Consider the following 20524-nt stretch of genomic DNA (forward strand, 5'->3'; position numbering starts at 1 on the left):
ATATAAAATTTCTATTCTCTTTTCCAGTTTGTAACTAATCCTGATATTGCTGCCAAGAAAAAAATGAAGAAACACAAAAATAAAAGTGAAGCAAAGAAGAGAAAGATAGAGTTCCTGCGTCCAGGCTATAAGGCCAAGAGACAAAAAAGTCACAGCCTGAAAGATTTAGCAATGGTGGAATAATGTCTCCCTGTGCTGATACAAGCATGAACTTTCTGGAATATTCTTCTAGTCTGAAATTACAGCAGGCTGGTGGGGGGTTCCTTTTTTTTTTTTTTTTTTTTTCAAGACAAGGTCTCACTCTGTCACCCAGGGTGGAGTGCAGTGATGAGATCACAGCTCACCGCAACCTCCACCTGGGTTCAAGTGGTCCTATCACCTCAGCCTCCCAAGTAGCTGTGGCCCCCAGGCACACACCACCATGCCCAGCAAATTTTTTGTATTTTTGTAGAAACAGGATTTCGCCATGTTGGCCAGGCTAGTCTTGAACACCTGGGCTCAACTGATCCACCTGCCTCAGCCTCCCAAAGTGCTGGGATTACAGGTGTGAGCCACCGTGCCCAACCAGGTTTTAATTTAAGTTAAACTTTGGATAGGTTGTATAATATATAGTTTAATGTAATCATGCTCATATTTTTTAAATAAATAAAACACTTTATACTACTACTGGGTCTTCACTGTCTAAAAACCATGTGACACCAAAGAGTTTAAAATATAATTTGTAAATAAAAAGATAAATTTTTAAATAGCAAGAAAAAATGTAGAAGTTAGCAATAATCAGACAAAAGATTTGCAAATAATGCTATATAGTACATTCTAAAATTTTAGGAAAAGGCAGTAAGAAAGATCTGCACAAATAGAGAACTATAACCCTGTTCATGGCTAGGAAGATTCAGGACCATAAAATGCTACTTTTCCCCAAGTTGATCCCTTTGGTTAAGTGTGTATCTAAGCAAAATCCCAAGAGTTCTTCACGTTAACCCAACAAGCTGATTCTAAAAATTATATGGAAGATATTAAGTCGAGAATAACCATGACACTCTTACAAAAGTAGAACAGGATGAGGGGCTTGCCCTTTTGGATATCAAAAGTAAGACACAAAAACTATCTATAGAGAATGTGTAGTAAATCGTACTTCATTAAGAACTTCTACTTAGGAAAAGACACAAACTGGGACATGGCACACAACACATACTGTTAAACAATTAGTAGTACCAGGACACACAATGAATATTGATGAATCCACACAGATAATCTAGTGGAAAAAGTGGCAAAAGAGAGCAATGAGCATTGTACAAAAGGAGAAACATAAATGGTCCTTAAACACTGTTAGCTGATATGGCTGTGCCATTTTTTTTTTTAAGTATTATGGACTGCTTGGTAAGTAGTCATAACATTGAGACCCCCAAGTGCTACCCTGGCTACATGAAGTTGTTAGATTACATACCTTCTCACACCAGAAGTTAAAGAATACCTGGACTAGTCAGAGTCCTACTGTACTAGCTATGGCTAGTTGTTAAATTGTTTGAGTCACTCCTGTATTCAGCCTCATCAGTAATTAGGAAAATACCAATTATCACCAGAATGAGATTCCATTTTGAAACCATCAGAATGATAAAGCTGACAATACTAAGTGCTGGCAAGCATGGTGGAGCCATAGGAAATCTTATAAACCACTTGGGAAAGCAGTTTGACATTATCTTGTAAACCTGAAGACGGTTATACTCCCTGATCCCGAGTTCCACTCCTAGAGAAACCATGAACCATGGATCTGAAGAATGTTCATGAACCATTGCTAAAAGTCAAGAACTAGAAGCAATCCAAATGTCCTTCCACAAGAGAATAAATAAAATGGTATATTCATATACTGAAATACAGTAGCATAAATCAGCCAATTACATATATATCAATAAAGATGATTTTCTAAAAACAATGTTGAGTGGGGGGAAAAGAAAAATAGTTGAATACCACTGTAATAAAATTGTGTGTACATATATGATAAATCTGTAGAAAAAAATTAACGATTTCAAAGTTGCAGGATAGAGGGTACTTGTGCGAAGGAACAGAATCAAGGGAGAAGCACACGGTGGGGTTGGGGGACTTAAACTGTCCTCATAATGTTCAATGTCTTACATTTGGTGCCAGATTTCCAAGTTTATAATGCTTCATTACATTACTTTCTGTACATAAAATATTTCCTGATAAAAACATTTTCTAATGTTTGGCCAAAACCACATTTGTACTAAGTTATTAGTACAAAGAAAACAAGTGGTTTCTTTGAAACTTTACTTTTAAGGTTTACTATAAAATGGTAATAAGCCACGCTTATTTAGAGGTGGCTAAAGTTGTTTCTGTTGTTCAACCGTATAGCATCTTTTGCCTCACTCTATACTTGGTGTGGAAGAAATATTCTTTAGTGCCCCACATACTTGGGGACACATGGAGTGGGAAATCCACCCTATGTGCCAGGCACTTTGGATACATTTTGTTTAATCCTAGTATTCCTGAGAGATTCCTACAATTGGTTCCTATTTTACAGATGAAGAAACTGAGACTCAGAGTAAACAACTTGCCTAAGGGTGATACAGGATGTAAGTGGTACAATCAAGATTCAAAGTCCATGCTTTGAACTGGGCGCGGTGGCTCACACCTGTAATCCCAGCACTTTGGGAGGCCAAGGCAGGTGGATCACTTGAGGTAAGGAGTTCGAGACCAGCCTGGCCAACGTGATGAAACCGTCTCTACTAAAAGTACACAAATTAGCCGGGCGTGGGGGCACAACACCTGTAGTCCCAGCCACTCGGGAGGCTGAGCCAGGAGAATCGCTTGCACCTGGGAGGCAGAGGTTGCAGTGAGCCGATATCGTGCCACCACACTCCAGCCTGGGCGACAGTGAGACTCCATCTCAAAAAAAAAAAAAGTCCATGCTTTATAATTTGTAATTATGGGCTAAGAATGAGATAGCATGTGGCATAGGAATCAAACGTTCATTCACTTAAGCACCTGTGCTTTGATGTAGTGTGTATCTCAAACAGGTGTTCTCACCCTTCTAAGGGCTTCGTAATGTGTCAGAAGGAGGCCATCTTAGAAGACTGACTTTAATTCATCCTAAGTGACCTAAAGTGAATGCATGTATTGCTTTCGTAAAATTTTTTAAAATAAAACAAAATACCAAGGCAAAGATCAGAAAGAACAAATATATCTGGGATATTGAAGACGTCTTTGTTTTTAATCAATAAATATTTATTGAGTGCCTACTGTGTGCCAGGTGCACCACACTAGATGCAAGGGATACTAACAGTAAATAAGATACGGTCCCAGCCCTCAGAGCTTACATTTCAACAGTTTAAAATGCATCTCAGGTATTTCAGATAACAGAAGTAATTCTACCACTCTCAATTTTTTTTTTTTTTTTTTTTTGGTAGCAAGATACAACACAACCATAGGCCAGAAATAGCATGTCAGAAAGAAACATTTGGTATCATTTTTCCAGGTCCCATTTTACAGGAAAGAAACTGCAGGAGTGGCCACTTGCACCTATGTTCTAATTTCAAGTTTGGTGCTTTTCCCATTGCCAGGCCTCTCATAAAACAATATTCAGATTTGCCATGTAAATATCAATATCCAAACACTGGTAGCATACCTGTGCAGTTGTCTCCTGCTAGACAAGGACCATATAATTTACGGCTTGTTTAAGTGTCCACTCTCTTTATCCCACCCTATTCTTTGTGATAAACCAGAGGGATGAGGCTTAATCAAGTGCTGACCTTTGGGGCAAGTTCATGCCCTGGGATTCAAGATGGCTACATGCCAGGTCTGCCTGCCAGGACCTTACTTCCCATTTTCTGCAGTTTTCCTGAACTGCCAGGAGGCAGCTGTACAAGCTTTACAAGCCTCAGGCTGTAAGTGAACTTGTTTTCTGTATTTTCCAGCCATGTGCCACTGACCAGAAATGAACTCAACTATAAATTGCAAAGGGGCTACTTGTCAAGATGACAAATATCTATCGTACTGTTTCAACTATGAACATACTTCTGAAATGCCACATGCCAGGCACCACACCAGATACTAGGGACATAAATATGAAAAAGTCTCTGCCCCTCAGGAGTAATACTGGTTGTACTGGAACACTTGTAGCTGAAAGAAAATCTCCAAAAAAGATTTCAGAGACTAAAGTAGGAATGGGTGCTGGAGAATGAGCAAGAAGGGTGAGAGTCCCGCAGGTGAAGGGAGAAAGCTGCAGAGAACGAATATAAGCCTGGAGAATGAACATAAATGTGAGGGGAAGAGGTCAGAGGCCAACACTGGAAGCACACAGTGAAGGCCAAGAAAGGAACTACTAATGTTTCCGAGACCTGCGGGGATCCATGGTATTAAGCTCTCAATACCAGCACCTAATTTCTTAAACGCTGGTTTTCCAACTTAAGTGAAAGAAATTCACCCGTTTTTAGCAATTAATGAAGCACTATATTTACTTCTGTCACATTAGTTAATTCTGAGGTGGACTGGGTAATTTGAAAAGCTCCTTTGAACATGAATTGTTTTTAAACTTACAATCTAGCAATAAGCCTAATTTTTAAACCAGAATGCTTCATTTCCCCCTGTATAATCAGTAAGGTTTTGATTTTTAACAAGTTTACATGTTTGAGTGTAACAAGTTTACATTCAAAAAAGACCAAATATTGGACATGGTAGATAAAAGGAATGAAAACCAGTAAAGACACCTTTTATAACCTGAAAATAGATTTTTAAACCTTCTTTTCCTTTAATGTGAAATTTTCTCTTTAATGTGTTATGAATTCCATCAAATATAACCATTTAGGATTATTTATAGTATGTCACTGATCACTTCTACTAGTATAGACAAATAAGTTTATAGACATTATTTTGAATGTAACTGCTTTAATTAGCATAATTTTATTAAAGAGTTAGACTGTGTTGTCAATACTGACATTTTTGGGAATATATAGTATAGTTTATAAGTCAGGCTTCTGAACCAAAAGTTTTACTTTGAGCCTTAGTCCCACCTTACTAGCTAGCAGGTGACCTTGGGCAAGCCAACCTGGGTCCATGTCCATACAGTGAAGACATCATAACCTGTCCTACCTACTTCACAAGCTTCCTGTACAGATCAGCTAGGTCAACATAAGATTTCTTTTTTGACAACTGTAAAGTACTATAAAATGACAATTGCAGATAAGTCAATGAAGTTAACCATCAAAATAATATTCATGCCTAGAACCAAAAGCTTTTAAACAAAACAGCTTAATAAAAAGTGGTCAGATAAGCAAATAAAGATTATATTATACACACTATGTTCCTCACCTACTCTACTGAGTCTAATCTTTGGAAAGATAATTCATTTTAAGGGGGAAAAAATCTGTTAAGATATTTTTTAGTATTTATACAAACAAGCTGCAACTACTATTCAAAAATAGGTTTTTTCATCCAATAGGAGTACATTCTTTAATAGAACTGTATTTGAATAAGAATTCCATACAAATAGAATATATACCTTAACACAAGAAAGCAAGAAAAGAATATTTTACATTACATAGAACATTCAGGTGATTCGATCGAATTATCCCTCCAACCAAATATTTCTTTTCCCTATTTACCACAAACATTGCAGTCAGTCAGTATATGCCAACAATCATATAGTTTTAACATCTAGTAGTGTGAAGTACACTTGTCTGTTTCCAAAGGGTGATGTAGTCTTCGTTTCAGGGGAGAAGAACGGACTGAATTACTGTCTGCTTTTTAATGTTTCAACTAACCTGTAAAGAGAAAATGAACTGTTTTATAAAATTAACTTTCAGGCATAAAGCATGATCATCTATAATAAACTTTGTATTAGAGGTGGATTCCAAAGTACTTAAAATAAACACAGCTAACATAGATGAGGTTATGCACTACATTTCCATAAGGTTCCTTTAAGCTTTGAATTTGTCTATGATTTGAATGAAAAATTCAAAAAAGACCAAATATCTATTTTCCAGGCTACTACTACTTCTGGGCTACATATGGATGACTCAGAGGTGAAACTAGTCTCAGTCCTCAAGGAGGTGATTATCTAATGAGTAGATGAACAAATTAAACAATTACAAGACAGCATAACAAGTACTATGTCACTAATCTGTGACAAGGGCATCTAACTTTAGGTGAGTGGTTAGGCAGTAGGAATAGAGATACATTAGGAAAAGCTCTTCAGAAGACAGCCTGAAGCTAATTCCTGAAGGATAAGGAATTGGAGGGTGAGGTGAGGCAAGGAAAAGGCTAAAAATTGGCAAAGAATTGTAACTGTCATCAGGTAGGTGTGGTTGAGAAGACGGATGCACCTGAAGACCAGTGGGAGAAAAGCCTGGAGGAACTTATGAAATAAACTGCTAAATAAATCAAAGTTTCATCCTCAACACTGGAGAAAAATTACACGTGGACGGGCATAGCTGCAAGCACACAGAAATGCACAGATAGCTTCTGGAAACATGATACTTGCCATTCCATTGCCTCATCAAGGCCAGTGCCTTTGGTTGCTGATGTTTTGAATATTTGCCATTTTCGGTCCTTCAAGGCAGGTAACCCAAGTGAATTTGCCATCTCTGAGGAAGTCATGGCCTGTTCCATGTCCTGTTTATTTGCAAACACCACTAAAATGGCTTTTCTCAGCTCTTCTTCCTAAACGAAATTGAAAATATTTAATTTCCTTTAACCAATGTGCTCTCTCGAATTTAGAAAATGTCCAAAAATATATTTTAAAAGTGTATTTTATAATTATTAACATATTAAATTCATTATACATTATGAAATTATAGAGAATTATAAAGAAAAGAAGCTTCACCCATAATCCTACCTCCCAAATATGATCACTGTTAACATTTTGGGCGTTTTCTACTAGCACTTTGTTTTGCAGATACTTAAGAGCTTATTTAGTAAATACATTTACACATTTAAGATCAGATTTATATATAGTTCTATACCCTGCCTAAAAATTAAAAATTAAAATCATGTTTCTCCAAACTATAACAATTTTTTCAAAATAAAAAAATGGCTCTACACTATGGATGCAGCCACCATAAACTGTGTTAACTATTTTCTAGTATTAGACTCTTATTAGATTCTTTCCACTGGACTATTAGATAAACTCAAGTGACAGGGTCTTTATACAAAAATGTTTGTTTGAATCTGCTTTCTTAACACAATATTCTAAAAATAGAGTTAAAGTATAAACAGCTTTTTTCAGGCTTTGATAAACTGAATACATGCATGAACAGCTTTCCAGAAAGGTTACCCTACCAACAGTGTATAAAAGTCTCCATCTTCAATGCAGCCTTTGCAGAGTTGGGAATTATTTACTTTTCCAAACACAGCATCTCATTATATATTATTAGGGTATTCGAAATGCAAATGGGTTGAGGCAGGAGAATCGCTTGAGTCCAGGAGTTTGAGACCAGCCTGAGCAACACACGGGTCTCTACAAAAATTTTTTTTTAAAAATGAACAAAAAAGGAAGCAGAGTCAGGAGCTCAAGGGTTATAATAAGCTTTGGTTGCGCCACTGCATGCCAGCCTAGGGGACAAAGGGAGATGCCCTTATTTTTTTTTTGTTTTTGTTTTTGAGACGGAGTCTCCCTCTGTCGCCCAGGCTGGAGTTGCAGTGGTGCAATCTTGGCTCACTGCAGCCTCTGCATCCCGGCTTCAAGCAATTCTCCTGCCTCAGCCTCCTGAGTAGCTGGGACTTCAGGCGCCTGTCACCACACCCGGCTAATTTTTCTATTTTTAGTAGAGATGAGGGTTCACCATGTTGGTCAGGCTAGTCTCGAACTCCTGACCTCGTGATCCGCCTGCCTCAGCCTCCCAAAGTGCTGGGATTACAGGCATAAGCCACCACACCCTGCTGACCCTGTCTCTTTAAAAGCAAATGCAAATGTTATTAGCAATGTTTTCCCCCTATGAACTGCCTTTTGCTCATTTTGCAAAAGATCTTGCTATGATTAAGATCACTAATCCTTAGTCATTGGTTTCTGGTTAGGCCTGGTTTCTTATCTTAATCTTGTTTATATTTGCCATATCTGAGCTTTGGGGGGGACTGTTTACGTTAATTAAATCTCATCTTTTGAATTCCTTATATGTTCTTATAATTTTCATTTTTTACATTTAATTATTTACCCATTTAGAATACATTTTTGTGTATAAGAAAGTTGAAAGGCCAGGCACAGTAGCCAGGCACAGTGGCTCTCACACACCTCACACTTTGGGAGGCCAAGGTGGGTGGATCACCAGGTCAGGAGTTCAAGACCAGCCTGACCAACATGATGAAACCCCGTCTCTACTAAAATTACAAAAATTAGCCAGGTGTGGTGGTGCATGCTTGCAATCCCAGCTACTCAGGAGGCTGAGGCAGGAGAATTGCTTGAACCCAGGATACGGAGGCTGCAGTGAGCCAATATTGCGCCACTGCACTCCAGCCTAGGCAACAATAGTGAAACTCCATCTCAAAAAAGAAAAAAAAAGTTGAAACCTAAACTGCTTTTGTGTCTATACTATATATTTTTAATTTTGTTTGTTTTGAGACGGAGTCTCACTCTGTCACCCAGGCTGGAGTGCAGTGGCACGACCTGAGCTCACTGCAACCTCCACCTCCTGGGTTCAAGCAATTCTCCTGCCTCAGCCTCCCATGTAGCTGGGATTACAGGTGTGCGCCACTACACCTGGCTAATTTTTGTATTTTTAGTAGATGTGGGTGGCCAGGCTGGTCTCAAACTCCTGACCTCAAGTGATCCGCCTGCCTCGGCCTCCCAAAGTGATCGGATTATAGGCATGAGCCACAGCGCCTGGCCTGTGTCCGTGTTTTAACATTAACAGTCCTGACTCGCACTCGGCCCGTACTTAACATAACATGATATTTATTGATGAATTAAAAGTCACTTCCTAAAGAAAGAATCCAACTTTTACTTCTTTCTCTGTAAGACTTTATAAGTCAAATTCTAACACTGCAAGTAACCTAACAACAATCCTGCACAACTCAAGAATTGTAAACTGAAGTCAACAATCCATTCCTTTTAAGCAATACTTTGTATGATAAAAATATATCATGTGAATTAGACCTAAATAAAGCTGTTCTTTAAAAATCCCATTATACCCAAGGCAATTAAATCTTATTCTTACATTTAAATTTGGTCTGAGAAGCTCTTATAATAAATATAATGCTATGACGTATTAAAAAAAGAAAAAATTCACCAAATGTTTAACTATTAAGTCTGCAGTTTATAACTTGGAAGCCATTATGAAGTCAGTAGTTCAAGAAATCAAAAGTCCTGGGCTGAGCATGGTGGCTCACTCCTGTAATCCCAGTACTTTGGGAGGCCAAGGCGGGCAGATCAGGAGGCGGGCAAACTGCTGAGGTCAGGAGTTCAAAACCAGCCTGGCCAACATGGTGAAACCCCATCTCTGCTACACCATTTTTGTATAAAAATGCTATACAATTTTTGTATCTCTGCTAATACAAAAATTAGCCGGGTGTGGTGGCAGAAGCCTGTAGTCCTAGCTACTCAAAGGCTGAAACAGGAGAATCACTCGAACCTGAGGCGGAAATTGCAGTGAGTGGCGATCACGCCATGCACTCCAGCCTGGGTAACAGAGCAAGACTCTGTCTCAAAAAAAAAAAAAAAAAAAATCAAAAGTCCATAGTCCTTTCTTCTGAGGATGCTTTTACCTAGGTATCAACTGGCCTAGAACTTATATTTAAACATCCCTTGATTAAACAATTCAGAATCAGTTTTTGACAAGAGAAAGAAACTTATCCATCTAATTTTCCAGAGCAAGGGCAATTTTATTATTATCATAGTACATTTGATTATTTTTTCATTTTTAAAAAATGGATGATTTAATGCATCCTCTGAATTTGAGCAGTTAGCCAATATATGATCTTACTAACTTCAGTGAATAAAATGTATTGAATTCTTAATTAAGTGCTATACACTGTTCCTCCTGTCAGGGTAAACTCAAGGAACTTACATTTTAGAGGGAGAGATACATAAGCAAACAAATACATTTTTTTTTTAATTTTTATTTTTTGAGATGGAGTCTCACTCTGTCACCCAGGCTGGAGTGCAGTGGCACGACCTCGACTCACTGCAACCTCTGCCTCCTGGGTTCAAGCGATTCTCCTGCCTCAGCCGCCCAAGTAGCTGGGATTACAGGCACACACCACCATGCCCAGTTAATTTTCTTGTATTTTTAGTAGAGATGAGGTTTCACCATGTTGGACAGGCTGCTCTCGAACTCCTGATGATCTCTGGTGACCTGCCCGCCTCAGCCTCCCAAAGTGCTGGGATTACATGCGTGAGCTACCACGCCCAGCCAACAAATAAATTTAAAAATAATGTAAAAAAACAGTAAGTGGGGTGCAATGGCTAACACCTGTAATCCCAATACTAGGAGGTCAAGGCAGGAGGATCATTTGAGGACAGGAGTTTGGGAACAGCCTGGGCAACATAGCTAGACCCCGTCTCTACAAAAAAAGAAAAAGAAAAAGAAAAAGAAAAACAATATTGGTATAAATAAAGAAGGGTAAAGGATTAGAGAATAAATGAGACTTCTTTCTGGGGAAGAGATGTGGGAAGAAACATGTCAGGAAGGCACCCATGCAAAGATGCTGGAGAGAAGCAGAAGGATCAGCAAGTGCAAAAGGCCCTAAGCCAGGTGTGCAAGCTCGTGTCCAAGGAATAGAAAGAAGGTCCGTGTAGCTAAAGCACTGTCAACACTGGGAAGGGTAAAAAACGATAAACGTGAGGCTAGCATTGTGCCAGCAACCCAGAAATACATATTCCTCTGAACTTTAATCCTTCTGAAACAGCTAAAAATTTTTTTAGTCACATCAAATAAGTGACTTAGAATAGATGCTTTTGTTTAAGTGAGCTCTGAACCTCCTGGAAAATCAAGCAATCTGGCTTAAAGGAAGAGGAAGTTACAAGGTTAGTTTTTGTTGTTGTTGTTTTGTTTTGTCTCCAACCCTCTCCTCAACTGTATTTTTGGAATAGAAAAGCATTTGCATAAAAGAAAATAATATTAAAAGGATGGAGAGAACAACCCCTGCATTCTTTTTAATTATTCTTCAATGTAATAATATGTACTGGAAATAGCAAATGTAAGTGATTTCCCCACATTTTAAAGTGGTTAAGTTTTCTTACCTCCAACATGGCAACTAACTCCGATTTGGAAATGCCAATTCGGTCTCGGTCACAACTGTCTACTACATAAATGACTGCATCTGTGTTTGAATAGTAACATCTCCAGTATGGCCTAGAGAAAATTCAAAAGGGGAGAATATATTGTGACTGTTTTAAAGAAGAAACTGACAAATCAATTGCCAATTCTGTCCCACACATGTTAGAATCAATACCTTAATGATTCACTGTTTCTGGTGGATATATGTACCATATCCCTCAGATGTGATGGAGTCAAAAGAATGTTGATAAACATTAAATCACAGGACCAGGGAGTTTCAAAATGAATTCAGACTTCAGGATGACAAAATTTATTTATAATCTATGAAATCACTAAATATACTGATAGAAAAGTTGTACACAGACCTGATCATTCATCTTCTTAAACAAATATTTAACTAGGTACCCCTTAAGAGGAATAAACTTTTTAAATGTGATTTCATTTAACACTCATGAAATTAATCACTGACATCAAGCAGTAGAAATGGCTAAAATTATAAATAAACTCAAAAGTGATTCAATGGAGTCTCTCTGAGCCTACTCTGGCTTGGGAGGCTGCACGATTTAAAAAAAAGAAACGTGATTCAATAAATGAGTTATAAGAAGTCAGAATGTTTGGAGAATGCATTACTAATCTTTTAAGATGGTACCATCGTGAGCAACTACTGACAGTCACCAAACATTCACTGTTGCCGTATCAAGCCCAAAATGCTAAGCAGAATACCTGAACTGCAGAAGGCATTTATTTTTTATTTATCATTTATTTTTTTGAGACAGGGTCTCGCTCTGTAGCCCAGGCTGGAGTGCAGTGGCGCAATCTTGGCTCACTGCAACCTCTGGCTCCCAGGTCCCAGTACAAGCAATTCGCCTACTTCAGTCTCCCAGGTAGCTGGAATTACAGGCACGCACCACCATGCCCAGCTAATTTTTGTATTTTTAGTAGAGATGGGGTTTCACCATGTTGGCCAGGCTAGTCTTGAGCTCCTGACCTAGTGATCTGCCCGCCTCAGCCTCCCAAAGTGCTGGGATTACAGGCGTGAGCCACTGTGCCCAGCCAATGGCATTTATTTTTATATTAGCCCTAAATGGTAGGCCTGCAAGGTATAATCAATTCCAAAACAGTGTGTTTCAGAGAGGAGAGACTGACAAGAACTAAATGGAGGGTCCTTTCTAGTTGAGAATAACTGAAGTAATAAGGTCTTCAGATTTTCATGAAAAGAGTTTCATTAAACAGATATCTAGAAAACTGGGCTCCTTAAGTTTTAACTCAATGGATTGGAAATAGTTACAAATTTTACCTCATTTTAAACTAGGTGGCTCCATTTGAATCACAATAGAACACATATTCTGGTTTACTGATGTTAACCCTTAAAAGAACCAATAAATGTTAAATACTACCAAATAACCTGGTCTTTGTACCATACCTGATACTTGTCTGTCCTCCTAAATCCCAGACTTGGAATTTAAGGTTTTTGTATGTCACCGTCTCTACATTAAATCCAATGGCTGGAAGAGAAATCAAATCAGCGGTATGTGTACACTAATACATTCCACCTTCAAAATAGCCTATCTAATTGAGTTACAGCAATTAATGGTAGCTGTTATTAAAGCTTAAAATATATATATACATAATTTGTCTTAGGGTTCGAATTAAAAAGAAATGATAATTGTTGAATCACATTATTGGTTGAGATTTTATACCATTTAAGATGAGATAGTATGCTCTGCTCCCCCACACACGTGCACGTGTATGCACAAAACGTCAATTAGCAAGCTCAATACCATCTTCAGGATATTTTTTAAAAGCCAGCAGTTCTGCAAATAAAGTGTATAATTTTAGCTCAAATAAATTTAAAAAAGAATTTTAAAAAGAAATAAAAAGGAAAACATAATTTTTAGCTCAATGGAAATCCTATTAAACTCCCCTCATAATAGAGCAGTTAAAAGTGTTCGAAAGCTGTATTTAGAAAGTACAGCTGTGGATGTACTATAAAAAGTAGAATTTTCGTTGGTAGCAAATAAACAGACCAAAAGCAAGAAAAGCTAAACTTCAGTTCTAAACTTCAGCATGGACACAGCCATGGCTGCAGCTTTCAGTCTCACAGCCCATCTGCAGACTTCCTCAAGAGCTCACTTGTAATCAGGTCATGGCTGGATGGTCAAAGGGCAGGTGTCCCATCCCTTTTCTCTGCTATCCTTCTTAGGTGAAAAATAGGTAAAAAATAACTTCCATGGCTGGGTGCAGTGGCTCACACCTGTAATCCCAGCACTTTGGGAGGCCGAGGCGGGCGGATCACCTGAGGTCAGAAGTTCGAGACCAGCCTAGCCAGCACCGTGAAACCCCATCTCTTCTAAAAATACAAAAATTAGCCGGGCGTGGTGGTACACACCTGTCATCCCAGCTACTCTGGAAGCTGACACATGAGAATCGCTTGAACATGGGAGGCACAGGTTGCAGTGAGCTGAGATGGCGCCACTGCACTTCCGCCTGGGCAACAGAGTGAGGCTCTGTCTCAAAAAAATAAATAAATAAAACTTCCGGCTACAACTGGACAATTAGCTTTTGTTTTATATTTAAGTTTGCAGTGGGAAGTGATACCTTTGAGTATTTGGCAAGTATGTCTATTACAATTAAAAAATAACAATACTATGACAAATTTGAGTGAAAAACTAAAATGCAAGTTCACGATGTCTCCCTTAGAATTAGGTAGGAGTGTAATCACAATGTTCACCAATAGTAAAAAAAAACATCGTTTACACGTGCAAGACAAGAGAATGGCATAGACTGGGTGCAATGGCTCATGCCTGTAATCCCAACATTTTGGGAGGCTGAGGTGGGAAGATGGCTTGAGCCCAGGAGGTAGAAGTAGAGGCTGCAGTGAGCTATGATTGCGCCACTGCACTCCAGCCTGGGCAAAAAAGCAAGACACTGTCTCAAAAAAGTGTGGTGTAAAGCAGCACTCACTGAAACTCGAAACTATCCACTGTGCTGCTCTGTGCACTGCAGGAGATGCCCAGACAGAGATGGGTGGTTTTGAGAAGCAAAAACTAATGGAACTAAAATTTGCTGAAGATAGCAAAAAGGAATAACAGACATTACAGGGTTCAAAACACTCTTCTTTCTTAAAGGTTAGCCTCTTTTGTTTTAGTCCATAAATTTGAACAGCAACAATATAGAAATACCCTGAGTGACAGAGTAATGATAGAGGCATAATTTAAATAATCTTGGGCAAACTGTATGAACTCTTTCATTTAATTTAGATGTATTAATCTTCTCCAAGTAAATTGAGGTCAACAAATGAAAAAGAATAAGTAACAACAGTATTCTCATACAGTCAAATAAGACTGTTGGAGAATATTTTTGTAAGACAGCAATAATTGATTAAAATTGAGGTATTTCTTCTCTTAATAAATATATACATATATATGCATATATATTTTCGAGACGGAGTTTTGCTCTTGTTGCCCAGGCTGGAGTGCAATGGTGCGATCTCGGCTCGCCACAACCTCTGCCTCCTGGGTTCAAGTGATTCTCCTGCCTCAGCCTCCCGAGTAGCTAGCATTACAGGCACGCACCACCACGCCTGTCTAATTTTGTATTTTTAGTAGAGATGGGGTTTCTCCATGTTGGTCGGGCTGGTCTCGAACTCTTGACCTCAGATGATCCACCCACCTCAGCCTCCCAAAGTGCTGGGATTACAGGCGTGAGCCACTGTGCCCGGCCTTCTCTTGATATTTTTAAGGTACCAAATTACTTCAACACTCAATCTCTACAACTCAGATCTTTAAAAAGAATCAATAGAATTACCTAGATAAACTAATCTTAATTAAAATAGTAACACATACAGAAAAAAAGGCACTTCACATGTAATATCACTTAACACTTATATAATTCTTTACACAGGTTTAAAAGGTACTTTTAACTACTTCATTTATTTCCCCCTGAAAGCCAGTGGGTATTTATCTTACGTATTTTATTAGTAAAGATACTGGCTCTCAATAAGATTTAGTAATTTAAACAGCTATAAACAGCCAAACCTGGCCGTAAACCAGAACAAGGGTCCTTAAATTACACTAAGCTGGCTCTCAGTTGATGAAAAAAGTGTTATCAATGTTTTGTTCATACCAGCAGTTTACAAACTTTATCAAATGCTTTATTATATGAATCAATTTATTCAGAAACAGGCCTGGCATATTGGCTCATGCCTGTAATCCCAGCACTTTGGGAGGCCAAGGCAGGAGGATCACTTGAGGCCAAGAGTCCAAGACCAGCTTGGGCAACACAGTGATACATGATCTCTATTAAAACAAAAAAAAAAAAAGAAAGGAAGAAATAGAGTTATGTTAGATGGAGACCAGAAAACCCCTACAATTAGTTCATCATACCAACACTTACTAGGTATAGTAGTAACAACTTCTCCAACTTGTAATCTGTACAAAATTGTGGTTTTTCCTGCTCCATCTAATCCCAAAATTAAAATCCTCATTTCCCGAGTTCCAAACAGACTGGAAAATATACTTGAGAAAAAGCCACCTAAAACATAACAAAAGAAAAAACATACACAATGTCATTTTGTGAACTAGGTACACAAAACATCTCATCTTGTCCTTTGAAAGCTATATACCAAATTAAATATTATAATTTCCTGGATGCACAGGTGCATATTTTTGCTCCTAATGAAATATATTATTCAACATCAAACAAGTAATTAGTTATGTTACTATGCCCTAAATATTGTGTCATGCAGGCACAGAAGATAAACCAAATAATAAGAGAAATATGGCCGCTGTCTTTGGGAATCTCATTTTCTAATCAGCAGAATAGGAATATTTTAGCATGATCCCCTCACTACCCCCAAAAACCAAGGGGCCAGTAAGGAAGACAGTGGGACAATGTAATCCTCGCACAGGAAAAGTATTGTACAGCAGCAGTACCACTGTAACCAACTTCAGAGTTCTCCTCCAAGCAACGTAACTAGTACAAGAAATTGAGAAAGAAGCTGAAAACAATAACTATTTTTGACAGAAAACCCATTTTAAAAAATAATAAAGCTCTACCCACTGCATCACAAAATATTCCCAGAAAGTTTCCTGTACACCAAGTATTGTGTAGTATAAAAGCACAGTCCTTTTCCCATCCAGAGCCATTAGAGAAGATTCAAAACAAGTTACTTTAACGATACAAAAAAATCGTTAACATCAGAAGTGATGCCACACTGTTATTCGGCAAAGACATGGTATAACTAAGAGCTGCCAGTTGAAAAATGAACACCACCACGGGCTAGAGAACCTTGGGAAAGTTCAACAGAATGGGTGTGACTTGACAAAGTCCTTTCTACCATTTACAGGTAGAAGAGAGGCGGAACAAAACTGAAGCGGGTTATGGAAGACAGGACAGCGCCTGTGATGCTTGGGAGCAAGAAGTATGCTCCCCAGAAAACTGTGGAGGGATTTAACCAAGCCAAAGAATCTGCACCTTCATTTGGAGGGTGGGAAACAAGTTAAAGAACGTGCACCCTTATTTGGACCCTAGTGATGCTTGTGAGAATGCAGTTCCCTCAATCAGCGGGCCAAGAATTGAGAATAAAATTTCATTTACCGACTAGAAATACCCGTGTTATTGCATGAAACGCTACAGCAGATGAGCAGACAAACGCCAAACTGGCCATAAAACAACATAAGCAAAACCTGCTCTCGGATTTTTCAAACTGACGCCGTCCCAGCGCCCCTGGTAAAGAGAATAATTAAGCTTCCACTCTGGGGCCGCAGCTCATCTTTCATCAAGAAACCTCAGCGAACCTGCGACTGACGCGTTGCCAGCCTTCGCAAGGACAACTCTGCCCAGCAAGTGGAACTGCGGATGAGGGAAAACTTCATGATAAGGGGAAAGAACTCGAACCCAGGCTGTGCAGACCCGCGCTGCCCGGGTCCCCGGACCCCGCGGGAATGAAGGGGAAACGAGAGACGGCGGAGGAGAACGCGAAAGGCCGGATCCACCCCTAGAAATGAAGATCCGAGCTAAGTTAAGTCCTCGGCGACCCGCCCCCTGAGGAGCTGGCTACTCTAGGGTTCCCCAGCCGGCCCCTCTCCTCCTCTGCACCCCAGCCCTCGGCCGCGGCCGCCTCGAACGCGCCTGGGTGCCCTTCTCGAACCCCTCACCCATGATGAACCGCCTGTCCTCCCTCGCCGATCTTCAGTGATTCCTTGGCCTTCGGCTGCAGCTCCGAGGCGGTTTCCTCGCAAGCCCACTCAGCCAGCAACTTCCACGTCGGACTCCAGGCGGGGGCGGGAGCGAGGGGCAGCTGCGACTGCGCGCCGGGAACTGTGGCCTGAGCATCCACGTCGTCGTTTTCGACTCACGGTCCCCGCTCACTGGATGTAGATACTGTGGACGCCAGAAGAGAAAAATAATTCAAAAGCCTGAAGTATCTCCTGCTTCTGTTTTTCTGTACAGAAAGAGCTTCTGAAATAAAGAAACTGGAATTTTTCTTTTAAATTCTGACACCAAAAAGTGGCGAATCTGACAACTAAAAATGCGAGTCGGGCCTCGATGAGACGTCCCTGTCGGACGCTGGCGCAGGCTGCGGCGTTACAGAGGACGCGCGTCCCGGAGCGCCCGGAGGGGCCAGCCCAACTCTCCCCAGGTTCTTTCTCCCAGAAGGAAACAAGACTACGTAATAATGATAGGAATGGTCCCGCACTGCCAATGCGGAGCAGCCTTACACCTGAGGCCAGTAACTGGAGGTTTTTGTCTTCGCTGTGGCCTGCAGGACAAGGACCTCGCCCGCCTTTCTTCTCGCTGACCGAGCACTTGAGACTGCATTTCTGGGGTCGGCAGTGTGGACTGGCTGGTCACGATCGTGGGGACCAGGGACTTATTCCCTCGAGGGTCGACTGTTGGAAGTAATGTAGGTTTTGATAGTGAAGTGTGTTGAGAGGAGGAGGGAAGCACACCTAGAGGATTTGGAGAAGGAATTTCCCCTAGAGTAATTTCTAAAGGTTGAGCATGTATGTTTTAAAACTTCCCAAAGATCCATTGAAAAGCAAACCTTCCGGCAGGGCGCGGTGGCTCACGCCGGTAATCCCAGCACTATGGGAGGCCGAGGCGGGCGGATCACGAGGTCAGGAGATCGAGACCATCCTGGCTAACACGGTGAAACCCCGTCTCTTAATACAAAAAATTAGCCAGGCGTGGTGGTGGGCGCCTGTAGTCCCAGCTACTCGGGAGGCTGAGGCAGGAGAATCGCTTGAACCCAGGAGGCAGAAGTTGCAGTGAGTCGAGATCGTGCCACTGCACTCCAGCCTGGGCGACAGAGCGACACTCCGTCTCAAAAAAAAAAAAAAAAAAAAAGAAAACCTTCCATCCCTAATACCCTGTATCTCGGTGATCCCCAGTAGTCACTACTGTTAATGCTCTCTTAGGTTTTCTTCCAAATCTTATTAATACCTTTGCATATTATGTTTTTATTTATAGTACAGATTTTCATCCATTCAACAGAAGCTTATGGACTGCCTTTTTAGTTTATTTTTAAAGAATTCTTCTAGCTTTAAATAAAAATTGTATGTATTTACAGTGTACCATATGATGTTTTCATAGATGTATAATGTTGTGAAATGATTATCACAATGAAACTAAATTAACATATCCATCACCTCACATAGTTGTGTGTGCGTGTGTGTATGTGTTTATTTTGTGCTAAGAATATTTAAGGTCGGCCAGGTGTCGTGGCTCAGGCCTGTAATCCCAGCACTTTGGGAGGCCGAGGTGGGCAGATCCCTTGAGACCAGGAGTTGGAGTCCAGCCTGGGCAACATAGTGAGACCCCATCTCTGCAAAAAAATAAAAAAATTAGCCAGGCACAGTGGCACCTGTAGTCCCAGCTACTTGAGACGCTAAGATGGGAGGATCACTTGAGCCTGGAAGGCAGAGGTTGTCATGAGCCGAGATCCTGCCACTGTTCTGCTTTCTAATTCTATGAGTTCCACTTTTTTTGACTCTACATATAAGTGGGATCATGAAGTATTTGTGTTTCTGTGCCTGGCTTACTTCCCTTAGCATAAATTCATCCATGTTATCACAAATGACAGGATTTTCTTCTTTTTAAAGGCTGCATAGTATTCATTATGTATATAAATATACATATATATACCACATTCCTATATTTCACATTTTCTTTGTCCATTAGTTCACTCTTAGGTGAGTCCACACTTTGGCTATTATGAATAATGCTGCAATGAGCATGGTGATGCAGATACCTCTTTGACATAGTGATTTCATTTTATTTGGATATATACCCAGAATATATGGTATATATGTATATATGGTATATATACATATATGATGTATATTGTATATACTATATGATTTACACTGTAGTTCTATTTTTAATTTTTTGAGGAGCCTCCATACTACCTCCCATAATGGCTGTACCAATGTACATGCTCACCAACCATGCCTATTTTGGTTTTGACTTGTTTGCAGACCCCTCTAGTTGTCTAGGTTCTGAACTAGGTTTGCCTGTTGCTCTCACCCTTGCCCCCAAAACCACAGGTTCACGGAAATTTTCCTGCAAGGAAAAGTTTGTTTATTTTTATTTTTGTTAATGGTTTGAGAAGGGGAGAAGAGCTCTTTACCTAAACACCCAAACCTTTCTAAGCCTATCCTTTGTAAGCACTGTGTGGTCTAATTATTGGACCTCTGTGCTTATGATTCTATAATACCTCCTCTTAAACAAGATTAGTTTGCTGCTACTTGAAAGATCTTGGCCATTACTACTTCAAACTTACGTTGATGTCAGCTTTATATTTGAGTAAGATGTATGTAATTCTTGAAAATAGAGATTCCCTTTAAAAGAGAACTAAGGCCGGGCACAGTGGCTCATGCCTGTAATCTCAGCCCTTTAGGAGCTGAGGTGGGTGGATCACCTGATGTCAGGGGTTCAAGACCAGCTTGGGCAACGTGGTAAAACCCCGTCTCTACTAAAAATGCAAAAATTAGCTGGGCGTGGTGGCAGGTGCCTGTAATCCCAGCTTCTCGGGAGGCCGAGACAGGAGAATCTCTTGAACCTGGGAGGTGAAGGTTGCAGTGAGCTGAGATTGCCCCACTGCACTCCAGCCTAGGCGTCAGAGCAAGACTCTGTCTCAAAAAAATAAATAAAATAAAATAGAACTGAAAGGAAAAATGTGCTGTAATATAATTTTGTATTCAAACTACATATATTCTGAACCAGATAAATGAGATACATATCCGGATGCTTTGTAAACTGAAATACTATATACAAATTTACATGTATTGACAGCC

At 39.9% G+C, this 20524-nt stretch overlaps 2 protein-coding genes across 6 annotated transcripts in view; one reads left to right on the top strand and one right to left on the bottom strand.

Moving 5' to 3' along the window:
- The window catches only part of UTP20 (UTP20, small subunit processome component), a 109074-nt gene extending 108409 nt beyond the window's left edge, over positions 1 to 665 (top strand). The window contains exon 62 of the mRNA XM_025403576.1: positions 28 to 665. Within this exon, the coding sequence (XP_025259361.1) occupies positions 28 to 183 (156 nt within the window). The 3' untranslated portion in view covers positions 184 to 665. The remainder of the gene's footprint in view (positions 1 to 27) is intronic.
- A 4076-nt stretch (positions 666 to 4741) lies between these two features.
- Positions 4742 to 18440, bottom strand: ARL1 (ADP ribosylation factor like GTPase 1). 5 transcript variants are annotated; one of them, XM_025402055.1, is made up of 6 exons: positions 17384 to 18440; positions 15621 to 15758; positions 12649 to 12730; positions 11189 to 11300; positions 6497 to 6675; positions 4886 to 5777 (listed from the first exon to the last, which is right to left on the bottom strand). In XM_025402055.1, the coding sequence occupies exons 1-6, from the start codon at positions 17385 to 17387 to the stop codon at positions 5747 to 5749; spliced, it is 546 nt and encodes a 181-aa protein (XP_025257840.1). In that variant the 5' UTR covers positions 17388 to 18440; the 3' UTR covers positions 4886 to 5746. The 5 variants fall into 5 exon arrangements, with proteins under 5 accessions (XP_025257843.1, XP_025257840.1, XP_025257842.1 ...); XM_025402057.1 differs by having other exon boundaries at positions 17024 to 18440; XM_025402056.1 differs by lacking the exon at positions 17384 to 18440 and adding an exon at positions 17124 to 17197.
- Positions 18441 to 20524: the final 2084 nt, after the last annotated feature.

This window comes from Theropithecus gelada, chromosome 11 (assembly GCF_003255815.1).
Source record: "Theropithecus gelada isolate Dixy chromosome 11, Tgel_1.0, whole genome shotgun sequence".
NCBI lineage: Eukaryota > Metazoa > Chordata > Mammalia > Primates > Cercopithecidae > Theropithecus > Theropithecus gelada.

Excerpts from the sequence above, each read along its gene's own strand:
- ARL1 (XM_025402054.1), bottom strand. Across the intron at positions 12,731-15,620 it reads AGTTGTTACTACTATACCTA|CCATTGGATTTAATGTAGAG; the intron begins GTAAGTGTTGGT and ends TTTCTCTTCCAG. Across the intron at positions 6,676-11,188 it reads AGTTAGTTGCCATGTTGGAG|GAAGAAGAGCTGAGAAAAGC; the intron begins GTAAGAAAACTT and ends AATTTCGTTTAG.